At 38.4% G+C, this 27,777-nt stretch overlaps 1 protein-coding gene and 1 long non-coding RNA gene across 3 annotated transcripts in view; both read left to right on the forward strand.

Moving 5' to 3' along the window:
• The window catches only part of nagpa (N-acetylglucosamine-1-phosphodiester alpha-N-acetylglucosaminidase), a 42,414-nt gene extending 31,068 nt beyond the window's left edge, over positions 1-11,346 (forward strand). For both annotated transcript variants that reach the window (XM_043688028.1, XM_043688029.1), the window contains 5 exons: positions 1,391-1,438; positions 3,622-3,750; positions 5,277-5,408; positions 6,816-6,876; positions 8,654-11,346. In XM_043688028.1, coding sequence (XP_043543963.1) covers positions 1,391-1,438; positions 3,622-3,750; positions 5,277-5,408; positions 6,816-6,876; positions 8,654-8,894 — 611 coding nt within the window. In that variant the 3' untranslated portion in view covers positions 8,895-11,346. The remainder of the gene's footprint in view (positions 1-1,390; positions 1,439-3,621; positions 3,751-5,276; positions 5,409-6,815; positions 6,877-8,653) is intronic.
• Positions 11,347-12,829: 1,483 nt separating this feature from the next.
• On the forward strand, positions 12,830-25,515 carry LOC122548981. Its single transcript, XR_006311376.1, has 3 exons — positions 12,830-14,415; positions 14,829-14,967; positions 24,700-25,515. It is a non-coding gene; the product is annotated as an uncharacterized LOC122548981 (long non-coding RNA).
• The last annotated feature ends 2,262 nt before the right edge of the window (positions 25,516-27,777 follow it).

The following is a 27,777-nucleotide window of genomic DNA, read 5'->3' on the forward strand; positions in this document are numbered from 1 at the left end:
ATTACTAGACAAGTCAGACCCCAGACTGAACTTTGTTTTTGTTGGTGGTTTCTCACTGAAACGTGAGCATGCAGTGCTTCATATTTCAGCTTTACAATTCAGCAAATGTATTATTCGGAAGAAATTAGAAATAGAATAAACCAAACTGTTTGCCTATAACACAAACTTAAAGATTTTGAAGCACATAAACATAATTCCATTAATTGCAACATAATCCCATTAGAGGACACACACCAGAAAGAACTCCCTCCTTTATCATCTTTATTGGATATAATTTAATTGTTGTTTGAATTTTTTTGCCTTGTGAATCTGATCCTGTCCCTAGAGCTTTCATACAGCTGAGCTTGGACTTTTTCAGCTTCAATTAACTCCTTCAGCATTTTAACCAAACACTTCAGGTCTGGAACTTTTAAATTAAACTGAAGTAACCACCTCTTTAGCTCTCAACTAGCTCTGCACATTCATCTTCAGCCAGGACATTTGCAAATTGTGTAAACTGAAACAAAATCTTTCTTTCCAAGCTATAGGTGTTGCCCCTAATCAATAGAAAACATCAATCTTGACCTTATGAACCTAATGCAAAACTTTTTATTTTGTTTTCATAAATATGCTGTAAACAAATTGCCACTTATAAAAAATTCAAAATTCCAAGATAAATGATAGTGAAAGATAAATCACACAATTTGTCTCACAATTTCTTCTTTTCATGTGCAAAATAACAAGATCTCTGGCTGCAGTTTTTATTGTACACAGAATTTTTTGAAGTCTTACTTTGTAATTGTTTCTTTAATTTGTGATGATTTCTTCTTTCCATCTTATGGTTTTTAAAGTTTCTTTGTTTACAATTAAAGGTCCACAAAAGTTAAATGTTTCAGATGTTGCACTGCTCACTGATTGGCATTTTCCTCTTTCTTTTCAAAATTTCTTTTTATAGTTACTGTTTCTTGTGTCCCCTACAAGATTTTCTGAATTGATCTACCTTAAAACAATTCTTTTACCTAATTGTTTCATTTTGTGTCTTTTTAGTTAAGGTCTTAATGCTGTTTTCACTAGCCAAATACTCTAGACAATTGACCAACTAGATTACTTGTGGAGTGTAAATGATCACCACTTAAATAGCACACAATTTTGTTTTTCACAGCTATGTTGTGATTTTTCTTTTCTGATGTCACTTCCAGAACTTCATAATATCTGGTATATTTTCAATGATCTACATTTTCATCATCATTGTATTTTCTAAATCTGTTTATCAGGTTAAAGGTGAATATAGTTCTATTATAAATGTTGCATGCTGTAATTTATATTGGCATACAAAAACATATTTAACATGATTGAAGTACTTAAATTTTGAAAGCTAGTTATTTACATGGCTTTGCTGTTTATCATATAGATGGATGCCTTTGTGATGCTGGGTGGATGGGACCCAATTGTAGTGATGGTGAGCATATCTTTATTTTTCGCATGTTCCATATTCTGGATATGCTTACATTTTATTTTGTTTAATATTTGCTACAAATTCCTTTTTTTAAAATTTTAAAACTTAGAATCTGCAGAAATGTCATCAGTTGCATTAAAATGCATGTTATCATACGACACATTTGCAGTTCAGCAAGAATTGTATATTAAGGTACGAGAGTTTAATGATTTAATTGAAGTTTCTAAGATCCTAAGTGGCCTTGACCAAATAGATGTGGAAAGGACATTTACTCTAGTAGGTGTGTCTAGAATTAGGGCACTCTATTTTAAAATTAGTAATCATCCTTTCAGGACAGAAAAGAGGGGGAAGAAAATTTGAGTATTTTTCAATTTTGGAACTCTGTCTCCACCACTTGAGGCAGTATCATGGAATATTTTGAATAGAAATAAATGAGAACAGGCATTCTGACAAGCTGACCTAACCGTGCTCACAGAGTTGGCAGACTTGCTGGGCAAGAATTTTGGAGTGAAAACTGAAAGACTGCGGATGCTGGAAATCAGAAACAAAAACAAATTGCTAGAAAAGTTCAGGTTTGGCAGCATCTGCAGAGAGAAATCAAAGTTAATGCTTCTGATCCAGTGACCCTTCTTCAGAACTGATTTTGAGAATTGATTGCTGCTTACAATGAACACCTGAATGAGTAACTACGAGAGAGTAAAGTCTAAGAAGGCAGAAAGCTGTACAGTTTGGAAAGATTGGGTAAAGGAGTTGCGGGCAAATTAATTGAATGGGTAGTAGTAAAAGGAGGCATAATGATGGAAAAGAGATGTCTAAGAAGATGAAAGGAAAATAAGTATTTTTAAAGGGAGCCATTTCTTAAATGGTAGTGGACTCAAAACATAAGGTGCATTAATCTCATTTTTGTGTAAACAGCATAATTAAAACCTGATGATAAATAGAATATAGGAAACAAGAGACAGTTGGAAGAAGTTCATTGTTGGTCAGAAGTCTGGTAATAAAGGTCATTTTAGTAGACCGGAGATGGCATAATGTCAAGAAATTCAGTTTTAAGATGGATGAAAATAGTGGAATCAAGAACCTGTTTGAGGGTAGTGCATAAGATGCATTCTTGATAGTATTTTCATGGGCACACACAGCAGGGACTGATGTTTTTCAGCTCTGCTGTGATTTTCTGGTAGGGAACAGACTGAAGTTGAAAATGATTAGAATCATTAGGCATAGACACAATGAAAATCAATGTCTCCAAATTCAGCAGTGGTTGAGAAAGGGATATAAACTAAAACTTTATTTAAATATATACTGATGACCAGCAGGTCAAAGACAGAAGTTAGACCTTAGGGTAGCCAAAGTAGACTAAAGCAGATCTTTATTTAATGTCAAGAAAATCCAGATTTTCTCCACAATTGATAGCAAAGAAAAAGTGCAGATTAGAGACAGCTGTGGAGTTATGCTTTATTCCAGCGGAGTTCAGCACCAAAACATGGCCTTCGTGCCTTGAGATCTAGGAATTTGAAGCAAGCTTGCCAAAAAATATGTAAATTCAGATCTTTTTTCCAAAGCGCTTAAGGTAAGATGGGGACTGGGTTTGAACTACTGGACAGGCCTGTTAAAACTAATAGTTATCTTGAAAGTTTGGGCCCAAATACAAGATCTGCAAAATGTAAACCTTTGCAAAGAGAATTTGGGATGGGAAATATCAATAGATAGCTACAGAGAGATCTCCAAATAAACAGTATCCCTACTAGCTACCAAGAAGCCATCTTGAAACTCTGAAACAACTTGTCCAGACCTCTAGACCTACTAAATAAAAAGGAAATTCAGAAATTAGATGCAAGTATAACTGAGACTGAATGTGATTTTTTTTTGGAAGGCTAAGTTGCTAGAATTTGAGGCCTACATGTTGGAAATCTTGTTTTGAAACACCGTGAACTAGAACATACATTACATTAACATCGGTACAATATTTTGAATCGGATGAGCTAGTTTTCATTTCATTCCCAGACAATTCAATGTAAATTTGTTTTTTTTTTATGAATTACTGAAACTTTTTCTAAATGGTTCCATGTACTAAAAGGTATCTATATCAAGATGTCAATATCTGTATAGTTTATGCTAAATCTCTTACATTTTCCTATACCATTGATTGAACTTCTAGCACATTTGTTGATTTCTTTTCTCAACAGTATGCCCTGATCGTTTCTATGGCGATGGGTGTAGCCAAAAATGTCACTGCATAAATGGTGGGATTTGTGATTCTATACATGGTACTTGTACCTGTCCATCTGGTTATTATGGAGACTTCTGTGAACAAGGTGATTTTATAGAATTGAAAATAAAACAGCATGCAACTACAGGAATCTATAGTTACCACAGAGTGGTTTGTATGTGGAATGAACTGCCAGCTCTGCAATCACCACTAATACAATTAAACTATATACATTTACTGGGAGGACAGGGGAAGGGCGCAGAGATCCCTTGCCCTCATCAGGAGTGCACAGAGGAAGTTTCTGATCCGCTTTTGCTCATTTTATATTCAGCCCAGCTGATAATCCTGTTTATATCAGTTATATCAGTTAGTCTGGAATCAGGCTTCTTGATTGGACCAGATTAACAGGTCCCATCGGGGAATTCATTCAATGAGACCCACCTGGCTGACCTTGTTATAATCACTACAAATACCATTACACCTGATTCAATTTCACTGAATCCTATCATGTTATTGTCACTGCACCCTGAGACTACCTTTGTCTTAACTCCCTAATACACATTATTACACATCACCTAATTCAGAAATAGAGCTACTGGTCTCTTCCACAAACTACTCAAAAAAAATCTTGTAGACTTTCCACAATTATCTTTTCTTAGAATCTGCTAACATCCTGATTTTTTTTTTCCCTCTGCACATGCATATTGAAGTCCCCTATGATTATTTTAATAGTGCCTTTCTTATGTGCACTTTCTGATTTATATTCTGTTCCACATCCTGACTATGCTAGTATACCTGTTCATAATTCCCGTCAGGGTCTTTATTCCTTTGTAGTTCCCAACAGATTCTGCACCTTCTGATCTTATATCACTTCCTATTGATTTTTATTTACAATTTCTTAGTAACAAGGCAACCCAGCTCTCTCTGCCCATTTGTCTGTTATTTTGACAGGATGCATATCCGTGAATATTTAGTTTCCAACTCTGATCCCATGCAGCCATGTCTTTCTGATGCCCACACCATTGTAACTGCCAGTTACATTCTGTGCTCAGTTAACTTGTTGTTTATACTGTTTACATTTTAAGTACAACAACCTCAGTCCCATGTTGACTGCATACCACCATTGTCTGATTGTTAGCCCTTATCTGCCGTTTCTGCAGTTAGATCCTGAGTGTTTCCCTTTGTTCTGGAAACTTCAATAATATGACCTGACTGCAACCGCTTCCCCTCCCTCAGTTTAAAGGCCTTGTAACCTTGATTTCCCATCAGTTCACCTCCCTTTTTTTTAAATATGTTACAATTTTTCTAATCAGCCTTTTTCAGAGATGCTATTACACACCACTGGAGCAGGTGGGCTTGAACCCGTGCTTCCTTGTCCTGGGTAGGCTACTACCGCTGTTCCACAAGAGACCTTATTCTGATTACTTTGTGCATTTGGATACAAAGTCTTTAGATACAAAGTGATTGCAAACTTAAATACAAAGTTTCTTCTATTATCAGTAGTACCGTGATTTATTGGATCCTCTCTTTTCATTTTACTGACATTGTTGGACATAAATTGTTGGAAGATATGAGGTGTCTTTATGTGCACATATGTTTACATTATTCTAAATATTATTTCATTCTCAACAGTGTGTCCCATGGGCTGGTATGGATTGAGCTGTCAACAGGCTTGTCATTGTCCAAAGATTTGCTCCTGCCATCCAGTGACTGGAAGTTGTAACGTTACACAGGACTCCAAGTTTAGTAACACCTTATACAGAGGTATTCAAAGTAATGCAACTATTTTCTTCAAAACACCCAATATTCTATCAAAGAATTTGTTTCCATTTCTGATCCTATCAAGATGGGGGCTGTCAGCATGCGGATTGTGCTCAGTTTCTCCCTTCCACAGCAATAGGCCGAAGTTCCTCAAACGTTTACCCCTCATAGTCTGGAAATCATTGGTTTGTCCAGTTTCACTCCTGTCCACCTCATACCTCCTTCAAGCATATCTTTTCCATTATTTATTAAATATTATTTGATTTTATTTTGTCACATACTGAAGTAGCACAGGAGTACAGTGAAAAGTATATAATAATGTCGTGACACAGGGTACCTAGATACAGAATCTTAAGAACAATGTAGAAAGAGAGAATAAAATTAAAAGTTAAACTTTGCGGTAATTATAGTATAGCATAAAACAAACAAAATAAAGTTGTAAGTTATGCTTCCTGGTTTTAAGTAGAAGATAAATAAAGCTAAAAGTTCAAACGTTTGCAGTCTGTCTTAAGCGCTTAGCTATAGTAGGACCACACTTGAGGAATCACCTCGGGTCCGCAATTCCAACTGGCCCGGGAGGCCGCCCTGTCATGCCGGGCATCCGAGGCTGGGAGAAGAAGGGAAAAAGCACAAGAAGAAAACTAAAAGGAAATGGATGAAGCAGTCAAGCTCCAACTGACGTGTCCTACTCCACCACTGTCCTGGAATCTGCCACATTGTGTATCCAGATATAATTTAATTTGACTTCCCAAATACCACAGTATTTGAACATGTCTCCAGATCATTGGTCATCAGGATCACTCGTTAAGTAATATTACGTAGCCCCTCCATGTTCTCACCCTTCCATATCTCTGTATTCTGCTTCAAACCTACCACAACCCTTTAAGCAGTCCATGTTAACTGTAAAATTAAGGGAAGGGCTTGTGCTTTATACAATAATTGAACCACAGTGTTTATTTATTCACGATTTTAAAATAACACATTTAACCCTTATGTTTTTATAATACTTAAGTTTTAGAGTATTTATACAAAAATAGCCATTAAGACACTTGGGATTGAGCTTCTCTGCACTAAAAGTTGGTAAGCTGGCAATGCAAAACTCGACCAATACAGTGCTACCACTGAGAAAAATGTATGTGTTGTGACATGTTTACTTAGTTTCCATTATAAATTTGTGCATAAAAATTACAAGTAGAACATGTTGACACTAAAGCAAACTGCCAATAGGAATAAACTTTGGAAAGAATCTGTAGATGTAAATACATAGGAATGCAGACATGCCTGATCGATCGATATATATCACTGTTATGCTTTTTGTAGGTTTGTGTTTTTTAAATAATTTGGAATCTTTAAATATCAGCTTAAATCTAGATACTGTCCTGAAAACAAAACATATTATTTGTTCTACAGTGGATCAGTGCCTCAGATCACAGATGTCTGAAATGTGGAAGAACCAGCATGAAGTTAAAGAGTTTGTATATTTTTGTTTTGTGTAACTCATAATATGCAGATTTGAATTGACATTAATCTGTAACAGTAACCAATGTATGATTGAAATGCATCTCCCATTTGAGCAAGCTGATTACTTTTTCATTTTTGTTCATAATTCCACATTATTTTCAAATGGCAAAAAAAAAAGTTCCAGGAATAAAATCTGATCATCTTAAAAACATGCCATTTTAAGTTGTTCATTTAGTATAAAATATATCACGATAGTTGGGTTGGTGTTTTTGTACATTTAGCCAACCAAGGTTTTTGATCAAAGTCTGATCACTACATTTAAATCTCCAAACTGCTAAGAAACATCCACTATGATTTACATAGCCTCTGACTATAAAGCCATATTCCACTTATCTAATTCCTGAGCAGGTCAATCTTGCTTCAGCAAAGTTAATGCACTATTTAACTAGATTAACTAAATTGATATAGGTAAAGTTAAAAACCTCACAACACCAGGTTATAGTCCAACAGGTTTAATTGGAAGCACTAGCTTTCGGAGCGATGCTCCTTCATCAACCACCTGAGTGGTGCTCCAAAAGCTAGTGCTTCCAATTAAACCCGTTGGACTATAACCTGGTGTTGTGTGATTTTTAACTTTGTACACCCCAGTCCAACACCGACATCTCCAAATAATGATATAGGTAAAATTTGCATCTGTGATAAATCAATGAGCCAGGACCAGAAGGGGCCACTGAGATTAGTGGGACAGTTAAGCTAAGTGTATAAAAGCAAAATCATGCAGATGCTGGAAATCTGAAATTAAAACTATTATGTCTATTAGTTACAAACTTTGATCCTCAGCCACTAGTCCAAGCAACATTCATCAGTACTATTTTGTGCTAATTTAGTGGAAATGGACAAAATATGTCCAACCTGAAAAGGGCAAATCTGAAGTGAGCCCATCATTCTTGGAGCCATTTTCCTAAACACCTATTGTGTCCACTTTCGTATATAAATGGAATGAATTTGGAATTGAATTGTCATTACCTGCTTCTCTACTATTGGAAAATGGAGCATGGAATCCTCTTCCATCATTAAACTGGTTTATTAGTCCATTTTGATGACTGATGACAAAATTGTGCTAACAGAAAAGTGAGTATCTTTGCGGATTAGTTAAGCTACTGATCTTGGTTCATTTATCTTGTAATAAGCAGCATTGTAACCTGTTTGTTCAGTAGCCTTTGTTTCAGGTTGCTTCAAATACCATTTCAACAATGCTCTGATTTTTTTTTGCCAAATGACTTCCCTTCTCTTTGCACTTAGCAGAACAGATTTTGCTTACTAGATGAGTGGCTAGTTATATTTCTCATTCTTTTGTTTAGGATGTTCACTGCAAATGCAGAGAAATTATTGGTCAAATCTCATGGCAACCTCAATATCAGTGATACAAATCTAGTTCAAGGCTTTGAATTAACAAAATATTCCTTTTTCAGTTGAGTGTCTTCACCTTATCTCCGAATACAAAAAAACTTAAGTCGCTTATTTTAGCAACTTTTTTTCATAATGACTGCCAAGAGCTGCCCCATTGGTGACTGAAGTAGCTATTGAGTGATCTGAATGTTACACTGTTTTGGACCTTAGTTTCTTTCCCTTTATAGTTTGAAACTAGATGCCTTGTTTTTAAGAATTCTTTCAAACAGTAGAAAGTCAGATATATGAAAATAAAGTTTGTTCTGTATTGTATTTGAGAAATTATACCAACTGCATGGTAAGGAAACATTAAAATGATATCTCTAATCTTTTGATAGGAAAGCTTGGATAATCATATTGATCACCCTTCTCGTCCTTTTAATCCTGAGCATGGCAGGAAATATTTTTCAATATTGTCAAAAAAATGGTTGTTCTGGATTCCGCAGTGAGTACTCCTATCAACGATTGAATGCATCTAATGGACAATTAACTTTTATGGACTTCCCTGAAATTATCCCATTGAAACAGACTAATTCATCTATTGAAGAAGACAGAAGCTCAGAACCTATGAATTTTTAACAACTTTATATTTGCATGTGGATACAATCTCTACTGCTGCCTTGTTTTATTTCTAACAAAGAGCAGCTGAATTTGTTTTGAATAAGGAGAACCTGAATGGGTTTCCTGTGAACTATATCTACAGCCAGTTGTCACCTAGACATCATCCTCAGGAATTGCAACACTGTGAAAGAAATGTACTTCTGCATGTGAGAGAATAACTTGAAATAATATCAAAATACACTAGAATTCATTTGCCACGTTTCCAATCATAAAATCTGAAGATATATTTTTGGCAAGATGGTTTCCTTTCACATCTTTTATTTTGTACCATAATTTTGTTTAATGTGACCAAATACATAAACTTAACTTATATTCCATAAACTTTAAATATTCAGGGTGATTTGATCTAATTTTTCAAGATAATATGGTGAACTGTTCAGGTTAATTGGTAGAAACTATTTGGGACTATCAGTCCCAATAGCTGATTGGGACGTCTCCAACAAGGAGAGCATAGCCTAAAATTTAGAACTAAACCTTTCAGGTAAACTTAGGAAGCATTTCCATATGCCATGCTTGAGGTTTGGAAGTCTTGCCTACAAATAACAATTGATACAAGGTCAATTGTTAATTTTAAGTCTGAATTGATTTTTGTTAAGAAAAGGATATAGGGAAATTTTGAATATATGGAGTTAGGTTACAAATCAGCCTTTGATTTCACTGGAATAAATTAAAGGGATTAACTGGTTTAGTCCTCTTAGTGTTTTTAATAAATCGCAGGTATTCATAAATTAACGAGATGCTTTACCTGTTAAATCAATACTGTACTTGTGACATGGGAATCAGAATTAAATGTATGGTTTGACTACTGCTCATGCATGTCAGCTGATTCTGAATGCAATTCGCCAAACTGGTGATTTGGGTAAATTCTACATCAGCATTTGTTCTTCATCTCAAAGGACAGCTAAATTCCCACATTAACAACATTTTTAAAAGCGTTTGGAGAAATACATAGATAGAAAAGGTTTAGAAGGATATGGGCCAAGTGCAGGGAAGTGGGGTTAGCGTGGCTGGACATTTTGGTTGGCATGGAGCAGTTTGGGCCAACGGGCCTGTTTCTGTGCTGTAGAAATCTGTGACTCTGTGGTGTAATTACTGTATATTTATTACAGACGGTTAAAATTAAGTTTAAACTTTTTTCTATACTGCCTGTTCTTGGAACGTACTGATGAATGGGGTCTTGACTTCAAGCAGTTAAGGCAACTTAAAACTGAAATTGGTATCAATCTAAGAACTTGCTCAAAGTATTGCTGACTGGAGTAAACAAAATGCAATGCCCTTGCTTTGCCTCCAGATTTTTACACTGTTCTTTGGAAAACACAATTCCTTCGCACTTAATGTTCTTGGGCTATGCAATGGGACAAAGTACGATAAAATTGATATTTACCATTGCATGTCCATTTGCTTTCAAAATATTTTATCTGCTGATTGCGTATTCTTACATTATACAGCATTCTTGGCATAAGTGGTTCCCAAGATTCCATCAGTTCTGCTCTGTAAATGATAATGCCATAAATGAGACTAACAAAGATGGATGTGCTTGTGATTTTGCAAAGTATCACCTCATCAATTCTTTGGCTTATGATGCTGCATGAGAGTAACATTTACACACACAATTGTGGGCACCACTTCAAATCCTATTTTGTTGCTAATGGATGATTGAGAGTGCCAAATATTTAACTGCCATATAAATCTTTCTCTGGATGCCAATGAAGTTTTTCTTAAATTATGCCTTAATTGAGATTAAGGTGAAATCATGGAGCCATTTTGGCTGAGTCAGCTATATAAATTTTGTGCTGTAGAGAGGAAGCATAGATTTGAAAGTCAAATTAACAATGTGTTGGTTGAAAAGATGTTGCTCTTGTATCAGATTATGAATGACAAAAGTCTTCTATCGATCTGCATTTCATAATGCACTTTAGTATTGTTCTCAGCTGGGATTTATCAAGTTATTGGTTTTAATTTTAAAATGTTAGATTTTCATCTGTCAGTCTGGAATGTAATTTTTTCAAATGTTGTTAAATAATTCTTGTGCTAAGTTCTGACTTTTTCATAGAGCCTGTTGAGAAATTTACATTATTGCTGTAACCTGCAATCTAATCATGGTGAATTTGACTTGGAAAGTGGTTGCCTACTTTTATCTAATGGAATGAATGGCATAAATTCCCCATCTTGCTTTCATAACATCCACAATTCATCCAATTTGTTAACCTATCCACTTGACTTGGCTAAGCAATTGTTGTGGATTCTTTTTATTCTTAAAGATACACAAATACAATATTTGTTTTAATTGGGAGATCATGTCCTTGATTTCTACTTTTAAAATTCCAATCTTTACCACTCTCCACTGAGATTACAAGATCACAAAACACCTTCCTTACAAAAGACTTATTAAAATATATTGAACTTTAAATGTTGTTTAGCATATATTCAATGCATTTTGTTTAAATACTAAAACGATGGTGTGTGCTCTGTAGTTAAAGCAATATCTGGCAAGTTATCTACCAGATGCCCGAATAAAGATATTGCTTTGATCTCATTGAAACAATGATCTCATTCGACGTAACAGCACTGTTCACCTCCATCAACATCGACCTGGCAAAGGAAACACTTATCACACTTTTAGAAGAGACCATCACACACACCCCAACCACCATCAATCACATTACCAACGAAAACATCATGAAGCTAGTGGACCTGTGCCTCACCACCCACTTCACCTTCAACAACATAAACTACAAACAAACCAACGGAACACCCAATGGATCTCTGCTATCAGGATTCATAGCAGAAGCAGTAATGCAAAGACTAGAACAAACAGCCCTACCAACCATCAAACCAAAAATCTGGGTTCGCTACATAGATGACACCTTTGTCATCACAAAATGAAACAAGATAGAAGAGACATTTAACATCATCAACAACACCCTCACAGGCATAAAGTTCACCAAGGAGGAAGAAACCGACAACAAACTCACATTCCTAGACATCACAGTCGAAGGAAAGGACAACGGAGACCTACAAACCTGCGTATGCAGAAAACCAACAAACACTGACCAAATGCTTAACTACACCAGCAACCATCCCATCACACACAAACGAAGCTGTATCAGGACACTATTCCAATGAGCCACCTCACACTGCAGCACAGACGAACATCGGAAAACAGAGGAGAACCACCTATACATATTCAAGAAGAACGGATACTCAAAAGATATAGTCCGCAGATTCCTCAAGAACAAACCACGACAAGCAGACCAAACACAGCCAGAAACCCTAACCACCTTACCATACATCAAAGAAGTTTCAGAAATGACAGCCAGAACTACTAAGACCCCTCGGGATCCTAGTAGCACAGAAACCCACCAACACTCTCATACAAAAACTAACAAACTTAAAAGACCCAGTACAACCATAGACAAAACCAATGTTGTCTACAAAATTCCATGCAAGGACTGCCACAAACACTGCGTAGGACAAACAGGAAGAAAGTTAGCCACCAGGATACACGAACACTAGCTAGCCACAAAAAGACAAGACCCTCTCTCTCCCTCATAGCCCTACACACAGAGGAAAAAAAACACCATTTTGACTGGGAGAACACATCTATCCTGGGACAGGCTAAGCAAAGACATGCCAGAGAATTCCTAGAGGCCTGGCACTCCAAACACAATGCCATAAACAAACACATTAATCTAGATACCATCTATCAACCCCTCAGAAAATGAACAGGAAATGACATTACCAGGAACCCCATCCAGGACAAACCTATAAACAGAAAGCAGGAGACAACAGCTTCGCTTCACTTGGAGGTTGCCACTGATGATGTTACCTAACCAGGTAATGAAATGTCTGGATATCAAACCTACAGCTCAGCGAGCAAACCTACACCCTAAACCTCAACTTGAGCTACAAACCTTGCAAAAATTGTTTTTACTGTAATAACATGATGGATATTTCCTTATTTTAAAAACAATTGTTAGGCAAATCACACCAGACCTATTCTGCTAGAATTCATGTCACAAGTGTCAAGCAATGACCATTTTTCCAACAAGAGGGAATCTAACTAGTGATGGTAATTTATTGCTATTACCATGGGGGTTACCATTGACCAGAAACTGAACAGGATCAGCCGCTTAAATATTGTGGCCATAAGAGAAGGTCAGAGGTTAGGGATCCTGTGGCAAATAATTCATCACCTCCTTCCCCAAAGCATATCTCCATCTATAAATCAGGAGTGTGATGAAATGCTCTTCCTACTTGACTGGATGAGTTCAGTTCTGACAATACTCTCACTTAACAGCACCCAAGACAAGGCAGTCTACGTGGTTGGCATCCCAACCATCATTTTCAAAACTCTCTCCCTCCACCATTAGTGGCAGCAGTGTGTACTTCTACAAAATGCACTGCAGCGACTCGCTAAGGCTTCAATATACCACCTTTCAAATGTGCAGCCTTTTTCCACCAAGAAGAACAAGGACAGCAGATAGATGGGAACCCCTGTAAGCTGTCCTCCAAACTACATACCATCCTGACTCAGAACCATATCACCATCTCTTCACTGTCAGCAGTATAGAGATCCCTTGGGGTTCCATTGCTTTGTAATTAGAAGCTGGAATAAAAATGGGTACAGGCTGTCATGCATCAGCAATATGGACGGCACCCCAATGAACTTTGTTATGCCAGGGAACAGAACTGTGGATAAGATTGGAGTAAAGGCAATTTTAGTTAAGACTAATGGCCATGAAAAGAGTTGATTCGCTGTGGTACTTGGTTGTATGGCAGAAGGAACAAAGTTAAAGCCTATGGTGATTTTTAAGTGGAAAATACTGTTGCCCAAACAGAAATTTCCAAAAGGCGTTGTTGTCCTTATCCATGAAAAAGGATAGATGGATGAAGGTGGCTGCACGACTTGGATTAGGGTGGTCTGGAATATGCGACCAGGTAGACTTAGAAAGGGAAAAAGCTTACTGGTTTGGGATATGTTCAGATCACATAGAGTGAAAAGTGTTATCACTGATGTTTGAACCAACAAGACTGCAATGATTCATGGGGGCCTTACAAGCATGGTGCAGCCACTGGATATTAGCATAAATAAACCCTTTAAGGACTTAGTACGGAAGAAATGAGACACATAGATGCTAGAAGGGGAAAATCGCTTCACAAAAGGTGGCAACATACATGCTCCATTACTTGCAATTGTATGTGAGTGGATTGTTGAGTCCTGGAAGGAAATGTAAAATTAAATTGTGAAAGCCTTAAAAAATTGTGAAATTTCTGATGCTTTAGGTGGTACAGAGGATGACTATTTGTGGTTAGATGGAAATGATGGCAAATCAATTGATGATCACCTTTGAGAGTGCAGTTGAAGATGATCCATACGATGATATGCTTGACCCAGATGACTAGAATGAATTATTCAGTGGTCCAACTGATGAGGGCAGTGAATTTGAAGGATTCTAATGGAGTTTTGCATGTACCGGTAAGTTTTCTTTGAAGCAGCTATCCCATAATATTTATGATATACAGTGAGAAGAGTTTTTTGCTGTGAATATCAGTTTTTTAATGTAAAGTGTTTATCGTGTATTATTAAGTTTCATGCGGTCTTTTTTTCTTAATAAAATACTATCAAGCTTTTTTTTTGTTTTTACTGCTCCTCTGGTGTATTTTGTGAATTGTGTGTTGTACAAATAGCGTCGGTAGATGGCCTGACCACCTGTTAGTATACCTATTAACTTTTCTACATATATGTAGACTTACATGCACTTTATGGTACTGTTAACTGAAATACGACTACTGTTCTACCACAGCAGGCAGAATGGAGACAGTTATTCTGTAGATAAGTATTTAATAAATAGTAGCCATAATTATTTTTCCTTTTGTTTCTTATTTTAGAAAGAGATTTGGCTCTTGTTTCTCCATTTTTGACTCACGCCAAATATGAATTTCATGCCCTTGAAAACAATACCTCGTGTATAAGTCGACCCTCTAATTTCAGCCTTAAAAGAAAAGGTCTTCAAAACTCTACCTATATGTGAGTATATATGGTAATTTTTATAAACCTCTATAAGGTCAGTCTTCAGCCTCTGATGTTCCAGAGAAAAACATCCCAGCCTATCCAGTCTCTCCTTATAACTCAAACCTTCCAGTCCAAGCAACATCCTTGTCATTTTTTTCTGCACCCTTTCTAGTTGAACAACATTCTTCGTATAGGAGGGCAACCAGAATTGTACGCAGTATTCCAAAAGGAGCCTCACCAATATCTTGTACAGCTGCAACATAACATCCCAACACCTATACGTACATTGAACCAAAAGTTGTATTCACCCATGAGAAATTGTAGCTGCTGCTCAATGAATACTGACATTAAACTCTTCAAGGTCTCTAGCACAGAGCAACAGAGTTTCTATTACAGTGCCTTCTTGGAAAGTGTAGGTCACCAAACATTTTGGCTTATTAAATGACAATGGATCAAAATTAAAATTGACAATGAATTTCCTAGTACAATCCTTTAATTTTTCTGGTGTCGTTTTTCTTGAGTGTCATTACCAAATAGATTCACAAAGTAACCACCCCCACTCAACAACTATCCTGGGACACATTAAAAAGGACAGACCACGCTGGACTTAACTTATGTCCTGTCCCTGTCATGTCACAGCATGTTATAGAAACAAGCCATAACATGTTCTAATATGTCCCTTAAAAATATTGTACTGGAAAGCATATTCTACCAACAGGAAAATGAACAGGTGCTGAATATTTACCAATCATGTGTGTACACATTAGTTTTACATTGCAACTGGGAAAGAATTTGCATAAAGTGCAGCAGACTTTCCAATGCGATTAACAACATTTTTTTAGTTAAAGATGTTAAATTTCCTTCCTTGTCACCTGTTTTGTCCACCTGACCCAGAATTAATTTTAACTAGTATAAACCCACATTCCATATACAAATTACATTAACATATTAACCCCTACACACTTCCTGGCTGCAAGGTATTTCTACCACTAGAGTTAATCCTCTCATTTATTAATATTCCCTCACTACATTATACATTATCAATTGGTTGAAACATTAAAGCCCTCTTTAACAGTCAAGTATTACATGAATAATTTGTTTCAGATGTGTTTTGGTGCTCCATTATTGTTTGCTCCATTTCCATCTCCTCTTCATCCAAACAGCTTCATGAACATAAGCATCCTCATTTTGGCTGTGACCAGGAAGCAATACTATATGCCAAAGCCATGACAGGTAGCAGCAAATGATCAACCATCACAGGGACAAAAATTCTTTTGGCTATCCCTCTATTTTTGTTATTGACAACCAAACACTTTAACATCTGCCATAGAAAAAAAACTTAATCAAGAATTGTAGAAATATATTGCAAATGAAAACAAACTACAAATTACAGCAGTTTTCAATATTCCTTCGCCTATGCAGTAATATATTGGTAAGAACTTACAGAAGTCCATCAGCTTAGTAAAGTACAGTAAACAGGTTTATAACATTTAGTTCTGAGTATTTAAATCAAATCTGGTAATTTCAGAAAATTAAGTAGAAAATAATTGATATAAGTAGGAGAACAATAAATAAATATTGACAACAAAGTGAAATAATTGATATGTGTGGGAGAAAATCAGTAAATATTGACAACAAAGTAATTAGGTTCAATATAAGATAGATAATACTCAAAGTTTAGCATTGGCTGTTATAAAATTAGTAAAAGAAGAAATTATACATTGTAAGTATTCTTTTGTGTCAGATTGTACATTCAAAACTCATTTCTATGAAGATCAATTTGACTTTCACAATAGCTATTGAATAAGCCACCCATTTTAATCTTTTCCAATTTCCTGACCTGCCACATGATTTCTTTGGAACTAGACAGCATTTAGGGCTTAGTAATGTATCTTTGGCTCCATCCAGGACAACATGCAAGTACTTTCAAACTGATCTTGTCTTCCTATAATATCACCAACATTCTTCCTCCAAATTCTCATTTATCCACATCTCATATCCCACCTTATATTCCCCAAGCATAGAGCCGCAACACACTTAATGACTCCTAAACCCTAGCCTCACCCTCCATTTGTTGAGTGCACCTTCTGTTCAAATTTCCCTATGCGTATAGAAAATGCTGTTGAAAGCATCTTGGTGAGATACTACACTGCATGTTGTAGATAGTACACACTGCTGATGCTGTCAGTGGTGGATGGAGTGACAATTAAATGGGCTGAGTTGTCCTGAATGGTATCAAGTATTATGAATGTTATTAGTGCTACACTCATCCAGGCAATTGTAAAGTACTCAGTCACACTCTAGATCATGACTTGTAGTTGGTGGAGCCAGGAGGTGAGTTACTGGCTTAGAATTTCTAGTCTTTGATCTGCTGTTGTAACCACAGCATTTATATGACTGATTCAGTTCAGTTTTTGATTACTGTTAACACTGTTGGTGATAATAGTAGATTTAGCATGGGAGTTTATTGAACGTCAAGGGGCAATGGGTGGTTAGTCTGTTGATGGAGATGATCATTGCCTGAAATTTGTGTGATGTGAATGTTACTTGTGACTTAGTGACCTAAAACTGGAATTAGTTAAAAATCACACAACACCAAGTTATAGTCCAACAGGTTTAATCGGAAGCACACTAGCTTTCGGAGTGTCGCTATCACCTGATGAAGGAGCGATGCTCCGAAGGCTAGTGTGCTTTCAATTAAACCTGTTGGACTATAACTTGGTGTTGTGTGATTTTTAACTTGGTACACCCCAGTCCAACACCGGCATCTCCAAATCATAAAACTGGAATGTTGTTCATGTCTTGCTGTAAATAGATGTCAGATACTGAAGTAGTCAACAAATTGTGAATGGTGCTGAGTGTTGTGCAGTTATCACTGAACATCTCCATTTCTGAGCTTAGTTCTGATGGTTAGGCTTATGACACCATCCTGAGGAACTCCTACAGAAATAACCTGTGAGTGAGATGATTGGCCTCCAAAGATCTTTTGTTTTAGGTACAACTCCAACAATTAGAGAGTTTCCCTATGATTCCCATTGAATCCAGTTTTGCCATGCTCTTTGATGCCACAATCAGTTAAATATATCCTTGATGTCAAGAGTAGTCATTGTCATTGACAACTGCAGTTCAGCTGTTTTGTTTATCTTTGGACTGAGTCTGTAATGAGGTCAGGAGCTGAGTGGCCCTGGTGGAATCCAAACCAAGGCTTAGTGAACGAGTAACCACTGAAAATGTGCTGGGTAATAGTACTGTTGATGACACCCGCAGCATTCTCCTGGCAAACGTCCAAGCTATTGAAAACAAGCTAGACAAATTTTAAAGCTCGACTCACCTGGGCGGCATGGTGGCTCAGTGGTTAGCAGTACTGCCTCACAGCACCAGGGTCCCAGGTTTGATTCCAGCCTCGGGCGACTGTCTGTGTGGAGTTTGCACATTCTCCCCGTGTCTGCATGGGTTTCCTCCGGGTGCTCCGGTTTCCTCCCACAGTCCAAAGATGTGCAGGTCAGGTGAATTGGCCATACTAAATTGCCCATAGTGCTAGGTGCATTAGTCAGAGGGAAATAGGTCTGGGTGGGTTACTCTTCGGAGGGGTCAGTGTGGACTGGTTGGACCGAAGGGCCTGTTTCCACACTGTAGGGAATCTATTCTAATCTAATCACTTAGCAAAGGGAATTAAGAGGTTGCTGTGTACTCTGTGAGATATAGCTCATTCCTGCTTTACAACCTGAAGGCTCCTCAATCCATGGAAGGACTACACAACATCCTTGGGCAAGGCAAAGGGCAGAGGAATCTGCCTTTCGATCAACACCTCTTGGTGCTCGGAAATCACGATCCTAGTAAGTTTTTACTGCTCTGCAGGCCTACAATATCAGTGAAGAGCCATCCCTACTACCTGCGCAGGAGTTTGCTTCTGCTATCGTGACAGCAGTTTACGTCCTACTCCATGAGGAAGTGAAGAGCGTACTTGATTAAATATGCACCGCTATAAATAGCCTTGAAATGGAATACCCTGTGGCCTTGTTCATCATAGCCAGTGACTTCAACCGGCCAAGTTCAAGAATGTACTACCAAAATATCATTGACATGTCTCCTGTCCCACCAGCGGGCCAACCATCAAAGATGCCTACCTCTCCATTCTTCGCCTTTATTTTGGTAAATCATACCATAAGGCTGTGCTCCTTCTCCTAGCTTACAAGCAGAAACTGAAGCATAAGGATCTGATGTAGAAAATGTACAGTGATGTTCTGAGGTAATGGATGAGCTCTGACATGACTGCTTGGAGTTGATGGACTGGTCCACATTCAGGAACTCAGAGGCCAAATTAAATGAGTCTGCCACTACCATCACAGACTTCATCAGTAAATGGGTAGAGGACTGCTTGCCAAAGAATCTGAGTGTTCCCCAATCGGAAACCATGGATGAACCACAAGATCCACTCCGTACTGAAGTCCAGGTCTGACGCTCCCAAGTTGGGTGACCCTGACCTATACAGGAGATCTAGGTATGATGTTTACAAAGCCATCAGGGAAGCTAAGAGACAACACCAGACTAAACTAGACTCCCAGACTAACCACACAAACGCATGTTCACTGTTGCAATGCTCTCCAATGAGCTCAATGCATTCTATGCTCATTTTGAACAGAAGGTCAGTGAAGCAATGTAACTTGCCCCAACAGCCTCGGTTGCAATTGTATCCACAGGCACTGCCTTAGATGTTAGATTGGCCTTCTCGTGAGTGAATTCACGGGAAGCGACTGGTCTGTCTGGAGTCCTGGTGGGCCAGCTGATAGACGTATTTGCAGACATCTTTAATGTCTCCCTACTACAATATGAGGTTCCCCACTGGCTTGAATTGTATTGAATTAAATTAAATTTATTGTCACGTATGCCATGGCACAGTGAAAAGCTTTGTCTTGTGAGCAATACAGGCAAATCACATAGTTAAGTCGCGTAGATAAGTAAATAATAGGTAAACAGCAGCAAAAATACATGTACAAGCAAATGTTAAGAGTTTGTGAGTCCATTCAGTATTCTTACAACAGTAGAGTAGAAACTGTTATGAAACTGGCTGGTGCGTGTGCTCAGGCTTCTGTACCTTCTCCCCGATGGTAGAGGATGTAGAAAAACAATGCCAGGATGGGATGGATGGATCTTCATGAATGCTGGCGGCCTTTCCTTGACAACGGGCCTGTTAGATGGATTCTATAGATGGAAGGTTGGCCTTTGTGATTGTCCGTGCCAAGTTCACCACTCTCTGTCTCTGACCTTGAATGATACAGTTGCCATACCAGGTAGCGATACATCTAGACAGAATGCTGTTGATGGTGCACCTATAAAAGTTGGCAAGGGTATTCGCCGTCATGCCAAATTTCCGCAGCTGCCTCAGGAAGAAGAGATGTTGGGCCTTTTTATCCAGTGCATACAAATGCAGAGTCCAAAAAAGCTTGTTGTAGATGACCACTCCCAGGAGCTTGACACTCTCCACTCGTTCCACCTCTGCTGTTAATGTGTAGGGGAGCATGAGTAACATCCTGCCGAAAGTCAATAATGAGTTCCTTGGTCTTGCTGGCATTGAGAGCTAGATTGTTCTCGGTGCACCATTTTTCAAGGTCTTCCATTTTCTGTCTGTAGTGTGTTTCGCCGCCATCTGAGATTCAGCTGACTATGGTGGTGTCATCAGCGAACTTGTAAATGGCATTAGTATGGTATAACTGCAGCCTCCCAGATTGCCTTGATCCACTACAATTTGCCACGACAGGTCCATGGCAGTTGCCAGCTCCCTGGCCCTACACTCATTCCTGTAACATCTGGGTAACTAGGACACCTGCATCAGACTTCTATTTATTGACCTTAGCTCAGCCTTCACCATCATAATTCCAAAATACTCATCTCCAAACCTCAAGACCTCAGACTCCGCTCCCCCCATGTAACTTGATCCTCGATTTCCTGACCCACAGACTGCAATCAGTAATGTAGGTGACAACACCACCTCCACAATAATGTTCAACACCAGTGCCTCACAAGGCTGCATACTCTGCCTCTTACTATACTCCATATACACTCACAAATGTATGGCCAAATTCTGCTGTAACTTCATTTACAAATTAATTGCTTGCACCACTGCAGTGGCTCGGATCTTAAACAACAACGAGACAGACTACATGAAAGAGATAGAGAGCTTAGTGGCATGGTGTAAAGACAACAATCTCTCCCTCAATGTTGACAAAATGAAACAGCTGGTCATCAAATTCAGTAAGTGGAATAGAGGACACGGCCCTATCAATGGTGCTGACAGTGGAGGTGGTCGAGAGCTTCAATTTCCAAGTAGTAAATATCACGAACAACCTATCGTGGTCTATCCATGTTGACGCTACAGTCAAGAAAACATAACAATGCCTGTACTTCTTCAAAAGGCTAAGGAAGTGCAGCATGTGATATAAATGACACAGTATCCCCTTTAGGGCATCTGTATCCAATGTGAACAGTGCAAACAAATGTGTTCAAAGACAGAAATTGCTGGAAAAACTCAGCAGGTCTGGTAGCATCTGTGGAGAGAAAGAGTTCTCATTTAGGATCCATTGACCCTTTTTCTGAACTTGGGGCAGAATTGAGGGAGAGGAGTAAATGGTAGGTGGAAATGGAGTCCAGGGAGAAAGAAAAACAGTTGGGCAGAAAAAGGCATGGCTAAAGGTCAGTCTGGGAGAATTAATAGCTGCTAATGGGGACTGGCTGTGGCTGACTATTGGTTGTCTGTGACGGCAGCCCATGTGTGGCAAAGTCGTGTTTTGGGGGTTGAGGTAAGAACATGGGGAAAATGTGCTCAGGCCCTAAAATTATTGAACTCAATATTGAATCCCGAAGGCTGCAGGTTCCCAAGTAGAAAATTAGGTGTTGTTCTTCCAGCTTGTGCTGAGCTTCACTGGAACACCGTAGCAAGCCTGAGACAGAAATGTTGGCCAGGGAACAGGGTGGTGTATTGAAATGGTAGGCAACCAGAAACTCATTTTTGCAGACAGAACATAGGTTTCTACAAAGTGGTTGCTCAGCCTCCGTTTCGTCTCCCCAGTGTGGAGCAGACCACATGTGTCATTCAAATATTGTCACTCCCTAATCAATCAGATTAAAGAACTAACAGCAAACGGCACAGTGACTGAACCAGCAACTGCAAATTGGATTATATTCAATGTGCCGATAAGATACAGAAAGCTTCACCACTATTTTTGCAGTATACTTTGGCCCAGTATTATCTTGTAGCAGATGGTATAAGGGCAGATCAGTGTGATACCATAAGGAAGGTTGGTTTTGTAACACAAGATCAGGGCCCGAATAACACTATGATCATACAAGTTTTTGACTTGAGAAAATTGATTTACTTTTCACCAAATGGGAAAGATAGTCAAAGTTATTAAAAATGATATGATTAGGTCTGGCTACTCTCGATAGTGGAAGTGGTTACACTGCACCACATTTGTAGTGATTAGATTTGATAGTAAAATGGTATAAAGTGTTGATTTCAAACTGGTTGACTACCTTACAGTTTCTTAACAACAATGCCATTGTATTTGTTGTTTCACCATTTGTTGGTATTTTCACCATTGTTTTTTTGGCAGAATATTTTGAGTTTTAGTTATAATTTGGCATGTTGGTACTAGAGTCTCCTGTGTAAAAAAAACTCTTTTTGAAGGTAGAAAGACTGATTGTTCAATGGTATTCTGACACTGACTCATGAGCTGCAATGGTATGCGTTCATTGACACATATTGCTGAACTGACTCAGAAACAGCATGGAAAAATATGGATCTGCCTAGGTTACAGAATGATTTCCAAAATATTGAATTCTTAAAATTAGTAATTAAGTGACCAACAAAAATTAAATTTTAAAACGTATACAAGTAAGCAGGGGAGTTATTTCTGGTGCTCTGATCAATATTCATTTGTAGATCAACCTTTGAAAAGCACATTGTCTGATTTTTTTTATGGCATTGGTGTTTGTGAGAGTTTGCTGTACACAGTTTGATTGTGTGCATGTGCCCTCCATTACAGCAATGACTATATTTCAGAAGTACTAAATTGACTGTAAAGTGCTTGGAGATGTCCAATAAGTGTGAAAGATGCCATGTAAATATGTAGGATTTTTCTTTCTTTAAGGCATGCTGAACCTTTAAATAAGAACAAGAAAAACTTTAACAGAAGTTCAACTTTAATTTTGGCTCAGTAAACTGAGGTCTTCACATCATATTTTGGGGCACTTTTTCAACAACAGATCATTTAGTTTGCCTAGAAGACCCCACAGACCTTTTTTTTAAGATCACATGCAGCACACAATGGAACCAGTCAAATTGAGTAGTGTCATGCAAATAGTGGGTGTGAGGCTTCTATCTGTTCTCTCAGAAGGCCTCAATCTTGGCATTGTTCAACCAAATCTTGAGGAGCCTCAACATAATCCATGGACCACACCTGAGAACCACAATTGTATAACTAATAATTAAGAGCTTTATAGTGTCATTGTGGGAGCTTGAACTAAAGCAATTTGCTGAGGTGAGTTTTAATGAATATTTACCACTGCCGTATTTTAAGGATTATACAGCATGTGTGAACATTTATTATGCCTTCTGTTCTACTGCATATATACCATAGCTTATATAAAAGTCATGGATTGTGATCAACCAGCAACTACCTATTTTAGAGACAGAAAGGGATAAGAAAGTCCTAATGTGGATCAAGTAGACAAGATTGTATCGAAAACAAAAATGGCTGGAAAAGCTCAGCACATCCGGTAGCATCATGAAGAAATGTTAACTGCTAAGATTTTCCAGCCATTTCTGTTTATATTTCTGATTTACAGCATCCATCGTTCTTTCGGCTTTTAAACAATATTATATGTCTGACACTGACACTGGAAAATTAGAACTCAGTGTCAGGGCACTTTTTTAGATTAGATTCCCTACAGTGCAGAAACAGTCCCTTTCGGCCCAACAAGTCCACACCGACCCTCCGAAGAGTAACTCACCCAGACCCATTCCCCTGTTAATGCACCTATCACAATGGGCAATTTAGCATGGCCAATTCACCTGACCTGCACATTTTTGGACTGTGGGAGGAAACCGGGGCACCTGGAGGAAACCCACGCAGACACGGCGAGAATGTGCAAACTCCACCCAGACAGTCACCCGAGGCTGAAATCGAACCTGGGTTCCTGGCGCTGTGAGGTAGCAGTGCTAACCACTGAGCCACCGTGCTGCCCATTAATGAATGATTTCTGAGTTTGATTCATTTGTGTGAGCTGGAGACTTATGGCACGTAGATTTGTAACTTTCTCATATGGCTTCAAATAACTCTCCAAGTCAATGTCCTAATAATTAAACAAATTGCTGGAGAGACTCAGCAGGTCTGGTAGCATTCATAGGAAGAAAGCAGAATTAACTTTTTGAGTCAGGTTACTCTTCATCAGAACTGCTGATCTGATGAAGAGTCACTAGACTCCAAATGTTAACTCTTGATTTATTGAATATATCTATGGACTGAATTTTTGAAGCCTCTGAATGATATGGGCAATGGTGCAACAGTTGGTAAAAATTGGCAAGAATGAGAAATGATTTTCTCTCTGTTGAGAGACAAATGTCTAATATTCGGCTTAAGGTTTCAAGGGTTAGATGACAATATTGCTAGTGATCAGCAAGCTGCCAATTTATACATTAACATCTTATTATTTCTAACCTCATTTATACACAGATTGCTATTTTTCCAGGTATGCATGAAAAACTAGATGACAACAACTCATGACTTGAGAGTCAGAATGGTTACCTGGCGGCTGGAGTTCACTGGCATCTTCTCCAGAAATCTGTCTTGGCCAGCATTCCTCAACATCTAAGGGCAATGAACACTTGCACTCTCCATCCACAGAGATTATTATTGGCAAAGCACCAGCATCAGCATGGCACACATCAGACAAAGGAATGATACAGATCAGCACTTCATTGCTGCACTATCGAACAGGCATGCATCTTTTCATCGGAATAGGATGCATTTTTGGGCTCTTAGCTTGTTTTCTTAGCACTCGCTCAATTTGCAAATTACTTGGATGCTCACAGCATGTCTGCTTTGCCTATTAGCGCAGACAGAAAGTTTGTAATGTTTGCCAGTAATGGACAGTCAAAGGGGTGAATATGTTGCTCTGTGAATCTGAGATACCTTAACGCTACATCTACAGTAGGTGGCAGCAGCTTGCAGGCAGAAACTCTACACTTTGCTGATGATACAAAAATTGGAGGGAGGGCAACTAGTGAGGATGTCATCAAGTCTGCAAAGGGATATAGGCAGGTTAAGCAAGTGCAGAAATTTTTTTTGGATGGAATATAATGTGGGAAAATGTGAGATGATACATTTTGTCAGGAAGAATAGAGGTGCTGAACAATATTTAAATTGAGAAATATGCAAAACGGATGGCTTTAGTAGTCCTCGTGTATAAATCACAAACATTTAGAATCTATGTTCAGCAGGTAACAGGGAAGATAAATGGAATGTTGGCCTTTATTTCAAAGGGAATGGAATATAAAAATAAGGATGTCTTGATCAAACTATACAAGGTACTAATCAGAACCCACAGCTGGAATGCTGTGAACAGTTTTGGTCCCCTCATTGGAGGAAGGATATACTGATATTGGAGGTAGTCCATAGAAGGTTTATTAGACTGATCCTGGATTTGGAGAGGTTGCTTTATAAGGAGAGGTTGAGTGGATTAGGGCTGTATTCATTAGAGTTTCAAGGAATGAAAGGCAACCTTGTTGAATGATGCTTGATTTGTAGAGGAATAAAAATAGAACTGTGGATATTGGAAACCTGAATCAAAAACAGAAAGCATTAGAGAACTGAAAATAGCTGGGTAGGGGTGGTATTTATGCTGATGATGAAGTGGGGTGTTTGTGAATCGAGTAGTTGGTGCCCAAAGAGAGAACGAGACTGAGAGAAAAAGAGAGAGGCAAATAAAGAAATTACTGATGAGAAGCCAAAAGAAAGAGATATACTGGGAAGAGGGCTAACAAGAAATGTAAATCATTGAAAATAGATTGACTGTACAAGAAGCCACCTATACAAAACAGAACCTAGGAATATGGCAGTAGATAACCAATATGGACAAAGGTATTCATATTTTTAATTTGTTGAACTTAATGTTGCATCCTGAAGACTACAAGGTAGCTAGGAAGATGAATTGGTGTTCCTCCAGTTTTCATTAAGTCTCAGTGAAGCACTGTAGCATGCCTGAGACAGAAATGTTGGCATTATGTGTTGAAGTGGCAAGCAAGTGGAACCTTGGGGTCATATTTACAGAACAAGCATAGGTGATTGGCAAACCTAGTCTGTGCTTTGTCTTCCATCGTGGAGGAGACTATAGTGTGAGCAGCAAATATAGTAGACTAGATTGAATGAAGTGCAGAGAAATGGCTGCCTCACCTGGAAGGTTTGTCTGGGGCCTTGGGCAGATGCTTAAAGAGTCTTAGGAGACTTGACAGGGCAGATGTGGAGAGCTTGTTTCCTCCATTAGGAGAGTCTAGGAACAATGAGGATAACCTCAGAACAAGGTACTACCTTTTTAAAACAGAAATGATGAGGATTTTTTTTCTCTCAGATCGTAGAGACACAGGGAATCAAGGAAAAAGGCTGGAAACTACAGTTGAGGATTATGGGCTGAATGGTCTACTTCTGCTCTGACGTCTTATGGTCTTATGTGCTTCTACCAATGGCTATGTCTGAAAGTCTAAGCGTAGTAGTCCTTAGTCCAATCAAGGAGGATTATTGCCAGTCAGGGAGCTGGTCTGTCCTCAGTCAGAAAAGGAGGTGAGGTGTCCCAAGTGAGTGAATTCGAGGTGCAAAAGGCAGGAAGGATTAATGGTTTGAGGAAATGGGGTGGATAAGAGCCATTGAGGGAAGATTCTGCACACAATTGTTGTGTTGCCATAGTCTCACCTTATACTTTATATGTTACTCTCATTTGAGAGTGATGATTTAACCTGAGGGCCACCAAACCTCAGGCGAGGGAAGAGGTTGAGAAGGAGAGTCCTTCATGGTAACCTCAAACTGGTGATGGGAATTGAACCTACACTGTTGGCATCATACTGCTCTGTAAACCAACAATCCAGCCAACTGAGCTGAACTGCACACAATGTTGAGAGTGGTAGACCATGAGTCTTAGTAGAAGCTCGGTGCAGTAGCAGAGTTAGAGTGACCGTGAGGCAGAAAGAAAATGGTGGCACTTACCCTTGTAGAGTACAAAAGCTTATTAAAATTGTGGCATAATTGGTCAGAGCATGGATCCTGCACTGAACTGGGTGACTACTTAAGACCAGGCTGGCAGCTTTCAAAATGGTGTTTAGTTTAAATATGGCATCTGCAGCATAAACACCAAGAGGCCCTGGTACCAACATATACTGATGTCACTGCCTCGTGCAAGATTGTGCAAGAGCTGCATTGTGGTGGCATTGTACATACTTACTGCAATGAGCAGTGTAAAATTGTATGGGAAAAGTCGTTGGGCCTCATAGAGGCAACTCCCTAAAATTGACATTGACTAAATTTTGGGAAAATTTCAACACTTGTTTGGAACAATGGATAATTTCAAATAAAACCTGGTATGTCAACTTGCTTGAAATCAAGGTGCAATATTTTGCACAAAGAGAAATGCCTGTGTGGATGAGCATCTGTTTCACAATTTCTTTTGATTCAATAAAATTTTGCTATTCTGAGGTAGCCAGGTAGTGTGCATAATACGAAACATATTTATTGATGTATCGTGCTTCTTACTGGAAACTAGGGTTTTAGACAGTGATAT

This window comes from Chiloscyllium plagiosum, chromosome 4, assembly GCF_004010195.1.
Source record: "Chiloscyllium plagiosum isolate BGI_BamShark_2017 chromosome 4, ASM401019v2, whole genome shotgun sequence".
Classification (NCBI taxonomy): Eukaryota; Metazoa; Chordata; class Chondrichthyes; order Orectolobiformes; family Hemiscylliidae; genus Chiloscyllium; species Chiloscyllium plagiosum.